Source organism: Magallana gigas, chromosome 5 (genome assembly GCF_963853765.1).
Source record: "Magallana gigas chromosome 5, xbMagGiga1.1, whole genome shotgun sequence".
Taxonomy (NCBI): domain Eukaryota; kingdom Metazoa; phylum Mollusca; class Bivalvia; order Ostreida; family Ostreidae; genus Magallana; species Magallana gigas.
In genome coordinates, this window is record NC_088857.1 from 7,331,129 (window position 1) to 7,343,758 (window position 12,630).

Sequence of the window (12,630 nt, forward strand, 5' to 3'; positions counted from 1 at the left end):
GGGCTTGGCCCCGAGTGCTTAAAACCGCGTAAAATACCCCCGCGCGTATAGTAAAAAAATTAAAACTTTAGCTTGGTAAATCACACATCCATGTATTTATTACCCACGCGTATTGTTTGACTATAGAAAAACGCGAACTTAACCACCAGCGAAAATATTCACTTTTGCAGAGGTATTATAGCTCGTTCTTTGGTTTGAACACGCTGAGTGGCTTTCCGATAAATGGTCTTCCTCTCAAACAGATCCCATCATGCCCATGTAGTCGCTCATTGGACACATCAACATCAGGAAGAGGGGATCCCTTTATGTTTAACTACTTTTCTCGTAGAGTTATATGTTTGGGTAGTTAATTTATTGTTTCAAATCAATTTCATATTATCCAAAATAAAGGAACTCCGTATTTTTTCTTCGGTAAAGTGGAAAGGATGAACGTAGCGTTTCATTCGGATTTCCATTTCTGATTTAGTAAGTCAATAAACAAGGCTTCGCTAAATCGTACGCAGTCCGCCCTCGATATAAAAAAGAATCTTTTATTAAACAGCAAGCCCATCAGAGAGCAGTGCCTAAAGTTTAATAGTATCATAATCCAAAGGTTGCGTAACATTCATGAGGTCCGCGTGGGAGGGAAGACTTTTCTAAATAATGAAGCTGTAAAACGTTCAATAAATCTTGGAAATTCGAGTTTTATTACACATCAAATTCTTCTAGCAAAGGAATAAAGTTAGAATAGTTAGAAGTTAGAAGTAGTCTAAATGCTTTATAATTTCTATGAGCCGTCAATGCATTTTATGATTATTATTTCATGCGCGCAAATATTTGCAAATGTCTTATGTCATATTATTTAAAATTACATAAAGTATGATTTCCCATTACATATTTAAACAATAAATAATCGCTACCATCATGACCTACAAAGAATCATCAAAAAAAGCATTTAATTGTTTATGTTTACATTTTTCTTCTAACAAATTAATTAATTGATCGTAAAAAGTAAGTAAAAGTACCTAAATTATTGTTAACGTACATTAGTACGTTAGTTAAAAAGATCCAGATATAGCCAATTGTCTTATCTGGAAATTAAGCCTGACATCATCTTGATTTTTTCGTGCAGTCCGTGATTTTTCATGGTTGCTGAAGGTTTCGACCGATCGATAAACTGGTTAGAACTGGATTGTGATGATTTCAGCTCTGACAGTGTCTATAAAGCTGTGAATTACAGTCATTTTCCTTAAGAAATAGAGGGAATCATACTTTGTGGATGAAAATGTACATCAATCAACACACACTTTTCGTAATAAGCGACTTTATTATCAAATTTTGATGCATTAAATATAGTTAACATTGAATTAATGGACGTTCTGTATTGATCACCGGTGTATGCATTTATCTGAAAATAAAATAAAATAAATATCAAGTATACTTAGAAATGACAAATTTCCTTTTTAGAATAATAGAAATTCTTTATGGTATTTGACCTGACATTTAATTTGGGTTTTGCATATACATGAATCAAATTATGTTATTTTGTATCGTTTAGATTTGATTTATATTTCAAGATATCATTTAAAATGATAACATCGTGTCAAGAATATTTAAACCTTGATATACATGTAACATCAAACTATACTGACACTTTGCAAAACCCGATGCTGACATATTTACCCGTAATATTTAAATAATAAAATGTCACCTTAATTTTATGGAAGGGAATTGCCGCCAAAATTCTATGTATCTTGCTTTTATTCTTATTATGCTTACTTCTTTATTCTTCATTACATTTACACTTGCATGTCACTTTATTGTTTTCATATTCATGTTTATCCAATTTCACTTTGATTCTCTTTGATCCTTCATTGTTTGCTTAATTCTATGTTGCAACATTCTCTTCTTATTCGTGTAAATTCTTTCTTTTATCTCTGTTACAAACGTGAATTCAAACAAGCAAACCATAAAGCACTTTCAATAAAGACGAATACAAGTTGCATGAATTTAATGCTGCATTATGACGCCAGGCGGCAGTGTGTGCGCTACAACTGCTGCTCCCGAAGATTTATTAAAACGAAACTAACAAATGGCATAAATTTAATAAATTCGTGAAAACATCTCAAATTAAGGGCTTAGTATAGGAATATGAAATACATGTTAATATAATTAACTTTTAACAAGCCACGATATACGCAGACTTAAAAAGATACGGAGTTTTTTTTGTGTACATGTAAAATGCCTCCGCGCGGTTCTAAAAAAATCAGGGGGGGGGGGGGGTATCTGAGAGATAATTTTGTATTAATGTTTTTGTTACATTAAAAGTTTATAATTTATCAATCTAAACTTAACTATAACAGTTTATATAACAGTTAAGTTTAAATTGATAAATTTTTAAACTTTTAATGTAACATTTTTTTTGGTTGATTAAATAAGGGTGAATTTTCCATTGGGGGTGGATCTGATCTCATTCTAGATCCACAATGCAATGATGTACCGTATATATATGCAGTAACAAATTATTTGCAAATTATTGGCAGGAACGCTTAATTTTTAGAAGAGGAACATGTCACAAGTACTTGTCGACAGGACTTTATTTTCATTTGAGGTGAAAAGAGGTGGGGTGATGCACGGTTCTGTCCACAGGTACCCGCGGAATATGTAGATGAAATAGAAATAAATTTAAACTAAATTTAAAGATGTTTTTGAAAAACAATAAAAGGACTGGGGTACGAAATAATTAGAAGTAGCTTTTCTTGTACTCTAGTACGTGTGAAAATTATCACTTGCATGAATCACTATGTACCTCTCGTTAGGCTACAGTACTGTGTATCCCTGATAAAATGCGATGAATTAATATCCGCGTGAAATTCCGGGTTAAAAAACATAAAATCTCACTTATTTTATTTTCTAAAAGTTTTGAACTTGTGATATGAAAGCTAAGTTTGATGCACGCGATTTTATATATATTCTTGCGATTCGGCACAGAACGGTGGAGTCGCAGAAGTAAACGCGGTAAAATTAACGAATCTAAATTATCAGTGAATTAATTACACAATGAGTATACGAAAACAAACCAGACAGAGAGATTAAAATACGGTATGTGATATGACTGTTTATGCGTTTTGGTTTAAAATCTAAATCAAATCTAAATAAAAATTCTTATATAAAGTTCTAAATAAAATATTTTTTTTTCTTTCAAAATACAAAACATTAATAATGTATGCTTCTTATTTACACAGATTTTTGAAGTGATAAAAATGTGTATGTATCACTCACAACCATGCTTATTGTAGGTTTGTTTATTTTAATAAAAATCATGTACATGTAACTGAATGTCCATGTTTTGATTTGAAGGTGTTTAGGCTATGATACATGTAACTCAGAGACATGAACCTCGTACATGTCGTCCTGATTAAATGAATAGTTGAATTGACCGACTTCCATATCAAGCTTGCGATGATGATAATTATGATACGGGTGTTAATTATGAGTGTAAGATTATATCGTCTCATAAATATAACTGATGGGCAGACTTAGAATTTTATTTTATTTTAGGAGGGGGGTCCAGTCACCCCACCACCCTTGAATATTCAAACTTTTTTAAATTCACATATGAAGTAAACCTACTGAAAATAGAACTCGACCTACCCCCCCCCCCCTCCCCGGCAAACAAAATTATAAATTATCCCTTAGTTCATTATTAAACCTCCCCTCCATTTCTTGATCTGAACATATAAACATTGGAGCGAAATGTCATGGTGCGAAACATCCCACATTTAGCTAGCTACGTTGTTTTTTTTTCGGGGAGCAGCGATTGTAGCGCGCACACTGCCGCCTGGCGTCATAATGCAGCAATAAATTCATGCAACTTGTATTCGTCTTTATTGAAAGTGCTTTCTGGTTTGCGTGTTTGAATTCACGTTTGTAACAGAGATAGAAGAAAGAATTTACACAAATAATAAGAGAATGTTGCAACATAGAATTAAGCAAACAATGAAGGATCAAAGAGAATCAAAGTGAAATTGGATAAGCATGAATATGAAAACAATAAAGTGACATGCAAGTGTAAATGTAATGAAGAATAAAGAAGTAAGCATAATAAGAATAAAAGCAAGATACATAGAATTTTGGCGGTAATTCCCTTCCATATAATTTAACATCCAAAATACTTCAAGCTTATTTTAATATGTGCGGTCTATTAAACTCAATTTTTCAATAGAAAACCCGAATTTGTCTTACTCAGGTTAGGGGAAGAATTGTTCTAGTGATGTCTGCAGTTGCAATGGCCGTCGATGCAATGCCAGCCGATGGCGCAGTGTCCGTGGAGTCCACAGTCAGCCTGGGTTACGCAAGCTATAATCAAAGTACTGCTGATTATAAAAGCAGTGGGACCATACACAGTGTCAAATGAATACCTTGTCAAACTATAAACGAAATACTAGTATAAGGAATATTAGAAATGCAAGTATTTTAAAAAAACCCAGATATTAATATTTATCTGTCTAAATTAATGGTAAGTAGCAAAGGTCTCACAATAAAACTAGATTATGTGTACTCTGTTGCACTTTATACATTAATTAGGAATACAGGAGGATGGCGTTATTTATTCGGTTATTTAAACTTTATAGACCACCTATTCATAAACATGTATTTTTACCAAAGTGAACATAAAAGGGAAATTCTGAGCGTATTTTATTATATAATATACAAATAAATATAATACCTATATGTCTGTTTTGTATTGAATGTAATCTTTGTACAAAATACACCTAAAAATTCAATTATTTTGTTCTAAAACAATAGACTAAAGAGATAAATAAATCGTCTTTTAATATTACCTGTGTGTCCATGTCCGCCACCACCGCCGCTCATTTCACAGGTACACACGTGACTTGTACAGGCAACGTCATATCCGGTATCACAGGTCATGTGACTACATTCACTAGAGTCGAAGCATTTCTCGGCACATACCAATGCTGGTTAAATAAATGCATGCCATAGTTAGAAAACTGTAATTAAGTGTAACTTTTTGTACAAACATTTGCTTGATAGGAAATAAAATCAGGTTAATTGCCATGATCTTGCGACTAAATTTAATTAACATGTACTAAAGTTAGATTCATTATATAATTGTCAGGAAAATTATTATTATTATTTTTTTCTTTTTTGCAAAAAGAGATATTAACACAATTGCAATCGAACAGTTTGCAAACATTAATGCTTGTTTAGAAGACGGTAAGAAAATGGGAGAATCATTAAATTTGTTTCTTAGATTTTTGATATAAAAACAATTGCTGCCCAATGATCAATTGTAAAATGGTATACTTACCCACAAGGGAGCAGAGAGCTACTAGTAGGAAAGTTCTCATGATTAGACTTGCTGAGTATAGGCTCGTTAGTGACCTATCTGTCGGTGCCATGCCTTTATATAAGTGGACAATTATCTCAGTAAGCTTGATATCTCTAAGTCCTTCTCCATGACTAGACCAATAGTTCGGGAATTAAAAACTAAGAAGTCCTTGATACTGGAAAGAACTCGCGTAATTCAGAATGTCGGTCGAAAAAAATAAATGTTTTCGGACAGAACGGTCAAGGCTTTTCAAATTCGTGACTACCAACCACAACCTCAGTCTACGACACAATGTTTGGTTGTTGGATACTGCATTAAAAGCTGGGGAACTAAGTCAGTGGTATATCTAGCTCTAAGTCAATAGTGTGTCCGCTGGGAAGGGAGGGGTGTTCCCGTAAGGACCGAGGGGAAATAAAAGGGATATCCGCCTCATGGTATAACCATTTTAACAGGAGCTTCGACTTTGGGTTGTTGTGTCAAACTGCATTGTGACGTAGGCCTGTCATTTTCATTTCTGACCACTCAGCCATGGCTCTTTGAAATCAACAAGATTTTTCTGGCTTTTGAGCTTAGACGTCGCAATCTGTGTATATTTCACTAGAAACCATCGTCATATTTAACTTGTTTTGACGCAAGAAAAAGATATTACATCCTAGGTCCAAGGTCTTGTTAAAATGGTTCTATACAGAGGGGTGGTTTCAGCCATTTCAGAATTACGTGTGTGGATTTGTAGATAAAGGCCCTTGCCATGATTGGTGTAGTCTTATATATTATCAGTTTTTAAGAATTCTTTCAGAAAACATTCTCAAAAACCTGTGTATTACTTTGTATTACAAAAACAGAAAGCACAAAAACCCTTTTGCCACCAAAAGACTCGTCTTAATATAGATGACACATTGTCTTACTATCTTATTTACTAAGAATTCGCTCTTAATTCATATACTAGTATTGCTAGCTGTCGTTTATTCTTATACAACTACATTGATTAACAACCGTAATTTTATTACAATCGTAAAATATATAATTTGATGAAGGACATTCAATATTGTTTAAACTTTCAAGAGGAGAACATTCAGAACTATTGAGAATTTGTTGGTATTTAAAAAATATTCTCCAAAACCATATGCATTTAAACAGGAAAGCTGAAACTTATGTGGAAGCATCCCCGGGAAGTGTAGATTCAAGTTTAATGCTCAAATCATGATCACCAGGAGTAGGGTAGAGCCACAATGGGGAGGGGTTACATTTTATATAGGAATATATACTTGAGAAAATCCTTGAAAATTTACAAAAACCAATTGGCCAGAAAAGCTTAAACTTGTGTGTAAGCATTCTCAGGTAGTGTAGATTTGATTTTGTTCAATTCATGATCATCAGGGGTAAGGTGGGCCATAATGAGGGTAGAATTTTTACATAGGAATAAATCGGAATAGAAAAAATTAATCTTTTAAAAAGCTTTTCGCACACCAATTGGCTAGAAAAAAAATGAAAGTTGTATGGAAGCATTCTCAGGTATGGTAAATTCAAGTTTGTTCAAATCATGATCCTCAAGGATGGGCCACAATGGGGGAAGGGGGGGGGGGGTTACTAACATAGGAATATAGAAAAAAATTCTTTAAAAATCTCGAAAACCAATCGGCCAGAAAAGCTGTAAATTGTGTAGATTTATTTTATTTTTGTTAAAATCATGATCCCCATGAATAGGTTGGGATTATAAGGGGGGTCGAATTTTAGAAAAGAAAGAAAATTAAATTATTCTCGAACACTCGAGTGTTGCATTGGCTATTGTTGCTCTGGTGAGCGATGTGGCCCATGGGCCTCTTGTGTAAATATAAACTATGAAATCCAAACAAGAAGCACCTGTGATCATTTTTTATTTCTCCGAATAAGCAGTTTGTCTCCGCGTGATCTTCTCCAGTTATGTTTTTCGTATATATGCGACATTGATGACTAGGGGATATGTTTTGTATACTATAACAAGGATTTTCAAAAAGTAAGAGTCTGAGTTTTGTTGGGTGATATTGAAGATTCCTTTCAAATGCGATGGTGGTAACGTTTTAAAAACTTTTCTACACATATTTGCATCTAAAGTAAAGTCACGAGTTCAGGTGATTGAAAACCTATAATTAATGGAGCTTAAATTTAGTGTTTTCACCCTGCTGTTGCAGTTGAGTTGCCTAACAACAGAAATTGAGACCAGTGCTTTCACATTTCCTATCAATACTGGGTCTGCAGTGACTGTTAAAATTGGGAAAATGTACGGAATTTAGTGTAATTTAAACTCAAAAATATCCTTTGTCTTTAGTGTTTTAGTATATAATTCATGCAGTTATATTTTGTTATAAACACCCGGTTAAGTAAATTTAGTTATTACTAGTATTCAATAACATCCACATTTTTTTACCAAAAAAATTGAGGGCAAGAATACTTGGGAAGATTGAAATGTTTTTTGGAGAATAAGGCACCTTTTTGAATAAGGACAGGGGTTTTTAACGGTCCCAGTTTTGGACAATCGATATCTTATTTTCATTAGTAATTATCATATTGTCCTTAAATGATGAAATCTTCACTTTGACAAAATATTTCATCATAATTGTTGAGCATTTATATGTAATGATATCTGTCTGCTCCAATTTAAATGTCTTTACGGTAAGATTACTGGTATGTAGTAAAGTTTTCATGTAAAAATATTTTTAGTACAAATTGCATAAAAATGAGGTAAGCAATATTTCTTCAACATGCATTTACTTCCATCGTGTTATTAATATTCTATTTTCTAAACCCAGGGCAATATGACCTTGATATACCCATTAACGACTCTTGGCCTTGACCTTTGGTCTTTTAACCATTAAGAATATCAAATAATATTACGCGTAACTTGATTTATATGTCAACAAAAATATTAATTTTCATTTTCATGAATATTTTTTCGTAAGTTAATTACTTATTCAATTAGATTGATTAATACCGTAGGATAGAGCAAGACATTCAAATGTATAATACACTTTCATCCCAAGAATATGCTATAAATTCATTAAAAACTGATAAGTTCAAAGCTTATTTATTTATCGGTAAATGTGAAACCATATTTTATTAAAAAATGAACTTTATAGATCCATCAAATTATAAACCATTGTGACACATTGTCGCTGCATATATTGGACCAGTCTTATTAAAACCATCCCCCTTCTCCTTACAATGACGAGACTGATATTGGACATGCCATCTTAGTTTTAATCAAGTCGGGATCGATATACTGATGAAATTCAAGATGGCAGCCTCCATGGATGACATGAAGAAATTGATGAAGAAAAGAGATGAAATTGAATCGGAAATCAAGGCTCTTCATGAAGTATTAGACTCGGTATGACAATATTTTATAGTGGTTGTTTACAAGCGTGAAGTTTATAAACGTCATAAATGACATTTTTAACATTTTAAAGCAAAAAGGGATAGGAATGAACGAGCCCCTGATTAACAGCGAAGGTTATCCTCGAGCGGATATCGATGTGTACACGGTCAGACATGCCAGGCATAAAGTTATTTGTAAGTGTCGTTATAATGTGTTGTACGTATATTAGACTAAGTGTTCAATAACATAACTGCTCTTTAGCTTCTCTGAATGAACAATGTGTACAACAACACTAGCTTCTCTGAAGCATTTGTAATATCTTCCATATCAAAAAACCTATGTAATAACAGGTCTTCAAAATGATTATAAGGACATAATGAAGGAGATTGAGGAAGGTCTGTATAAGATACATGCAGAGGCGCGACAGAAGCAGGCAGAGTCTTCAACTGAAGAAACCCCCTCCCCAACATCAGAGGATGCTCTTAGCAGGCTCTCCCCTTTCCTGGTCATCGACAAAGTGGACGAAGGATCTCCAGCCCACACCTGTGTAAACAGAGCTTTAGTGTTGTTATAGACCCCTTTACGGTAACTGCAGTTCTGCTCTTTTACAGGGCAAAATGACATAGTATGGTGAAATATGACGTAACATCAATTGTTTCATTTACGTCATTTAATTATCCACCTACTTAAACTTCGCAAAAGTATATCAATTAGCCCTGCAATAGAGCAGTACCCAGTTATCGTGAAGGGGTCTATAGATATTATTTAAGATGTTTAAATTTAACTATCGTCAGAAATGTCAGAAAGTGTATAGTGTTATATACAGAGTTATTTTTGCCCTGTTGACCAAGTAATGGTATTAAAGTAAGAGATTTTTTCTTGTTTTTAATATGTTCCATATTCCCTATATGGTACTTTTACTATAAGTATTTGTAACTTGCAGTTTTCAATTACCCTCAATTTAAATTCCCTCTACATGTTTGTATTACACATGCAGTATCGGACATAGCATACTAATGACATTAAATCTATTTAACAGGGACTTTGTGTGCAAGACAAGATACTGAAGTTTGGGTCTGTAATGTCACACAATTTTCAGAACCTACAGAATATTGCAGCTGTGGTACAGCATAGTAAAGATGTAAGTATTTTTCACATCAATTACTTGAATTCTTTGTGTTTGCACATGCAGTAAGAATTTTAGGATGAATAAATAATTTGTAGAGCCAGCATTAGATTATTACACGCTGCTGCCGTTGAGTCACATCATTATACTGTGTGCTTTATATTTAATCAATAGTGATTTTGTCACCCAAACATATCAGTAATCTTCATATCGTTAAATCATATTTTAAAGTGCAATTGGTAAGATTTCTTCTGCAAAGTGTATCTAACATTTATAGGCAGGGTTTTACATCATTTAGCCAACAGAGCAAAAGACGGCTAAAAGATCACTGATTAATGACATTATATTGAAATAACAGACAAAACCAAATGTTGGCTAAACTTAAACAAGAGGTCCATGGGCCACATCGCTCACCTGAGGAACAATAGGTATGATAAAATCAGCTTAATGGAGTCATAATACAAACAATCTGGACAATGTACAATAATACATGTAGATCCTGTATAAATAAAATCCATTCCCCCCCCCCCCCTCCTGGATATTCTTATGTTTATAATCATTAGTCCCTTTTCTAACAGGATGATTTTATAGTCATATCACATGTTGAGTATTGCAGTTCTCAAAAAGATCCTTAACATTTGTTTATATATGGGATATAAAGCTATCAAACTCTGAACCTTCTTGTGAGGCCGAAGAATTGTCCTGGAGCCAAAGTCTTAACAATTATAAAGAATCATCTAGCTGATTAGTTTCTGAGAAGAAGTTTTTTAAAGATTTACTCTATATATTCCTATGTAAAACTTTAACACCCCCCCAATGTGGCCCCACCCTACCCCTGGTGGTCATGAATTTCACAACTTGGAATCTACACTACCTGAGGATGCTTCCACACAAGTTTCAGCTTTCCTGGCTGATTAGTTTCTGAGAAGAAGATTTTTAAAGATTTACTCTATATATTCCTATGTAAAACTTTGACCCCCCCCCCTTGTGGCCCCACCCTACCCCCGGGGGTCATGAATTTCACAACTTTGAATCTACACTACCTGAGGATGCTTCCACACAAGTTTCAGCTTTCCTGGCTTTATAGTTCTTGAGAAGAAGATTTTTGAAAATTTCTCGAAATTTTTCATTAATTTCTAATTATCTCCCCTTAAAAAGGGTGTGAACCTTAATATTCACAACTTTGAATCCCCTTTGCCTAAGGATGATTTATGCCAAGTTTGGTTGAAATTGGCCCAGTAGTTCTTGAGAAGATGTTGAAAATGTGAAAAGTTGACAGACGGACGACAGACAAAATGTGATCAGAATAGCTCACTTGAGCTTTCAGCTCAGGTGAGGTAAAAAAAAAAAAAGATTGGGGCGGTGCAGAATTTTTTTTTCGCTGTGGATGGTAAAAGTTTTACTGTTGCACTAAAATGTTGTATTTGGCACCCATGCTCAATAAAAAGAGACATTGAAAACCCTGCTAAGAGCTATGTAATAACAATTCCTTAGTTTTCTATCTTCTTAAAGATACAGTCCCTGAAACGCTCTACTTTCCCACTTAAACGGTGAGTGCACGCTGAATGGAATTTGTTGAGTGCTTATGAATGGTGAACAGTGAGCGAACGCAGAGCACAATTGTGAGCGCAAAGTGACAGGTGAACAATTCTGAAAACCTCAGGAGTTATTCTTACATTGTTGTATTTTGTCTGTAATCAGGAAAAAATAACAAATACTGGTAAACTACCTGTATGTTTTGTTATCAGCCTAAATATGATATTATCTGACTGAACGATAAGTGAACACTGAATGAACGGTGAATGCTTTGTGAACGGAAAGACAAGCACAAGTGAATGCACGGAAAAATGGGAAAGTAGATCGTTTCAGGGACTGTACATATATATATCAATGTACCATCTAAATTTGATATTTGGTTTGCCGGTAAATGAAATGTTTATCCAAAGTATTTTCAATTTTGATATCATGGCATGAAAGACAACTCTTGCTTATTGTAGAAACCCTTGTCAGTGCGAATTCTTCGGAATGAAAAAGAATTTAACGTAACTCTAACACCCAAAGCTTGGAGTGGGGGTGGTCTTCTCGGGTGAGTTCTTTCATATTCACATATAAACCAATTCATACATACATATGATTAATTATAATTCATCCGCTGTTTAGTGTATTGATCAAGCAACTAAATTGTAAAATTTTCTTTTTGTAATAGGTGCAGTTTTCTTCCAATCAAAAAGACGTGAATTTCTTTACATATATGTACATCGATCCTTTTTGTAAATCTGGTCTCCATGTTACATAAAAAATACAATTGTCAATAAATCATATTCAAACTTCTACCTGTTCTTGTGTCATAAAATTTGCAGGAAAACTTTAAGATTTATTTCTGATCAGTGTATTTAAAGCTGTCAAAATTAAGTTAGTTTTTCCTTCTCCTTAAAGATATAAAATTGTATTAAATTCTTTTACTGTTTGTTATTGTAAGAAAGGTTTTTTAAGAAATAAAAAGCTGCAAGTTCGAAAAGTTACTAGGATATAATACTTGTTTATATTCCGACCAACTTCATATCCAGGGAACTTTTTAAAATTGCTGTTTATTTATACTTATATTTAAGTTTGAGAAGTTAAATCTTTCAGAACTATATACATAACTATGTTTTTATGTTTCTAAGGAGGTAACCGTCAGTCCATAAGTTTGCGCAGTGATCATTGTGGCTTCAAAAATATAAACGATAATTGTTCCTCCATTCATCATATTGTGTTATACATTTTCAAAGAAAATGCAAAAATACATTTCTTTAAATTGCTACATTGAAAGAGTGG

The 12,630-nt window shown here is 33.6% G+C and overlaps 1 protein-coding gene across 1 annotated transcript; it reads left to right on the forward strand.

The window, feature by feature from the left end:
* Positions 1-8,488: 8,488 nt before the first annotated feature.
* On the forward strand, positions 8,489-12,145 carry LOC105345336 (26S proteasome non-ATPase regulatory subunit 9). Its single transcript, XM_011453455.4, has 6 exons — positions 8,489-8,699; positions 8,779-8,881; positions 9,038-9,234; positions 9,727-9,828; positions 11,811-11,899; positions 12,020-12,145. The coding sequence occupies exons 1-6, from the start codon at positions 8,595-8,597 to the stop codon at positions 12,048-12,050; spliced, it is 627 nt and encodes a 208-aa protein (XP_011451757.3). The 5' UTR covers positions 8,489-8,594; the 3' UTR covers positions 12,051-12,145.
* Positions 12,146-12,630: the final 485 nt, after the last annotated feature.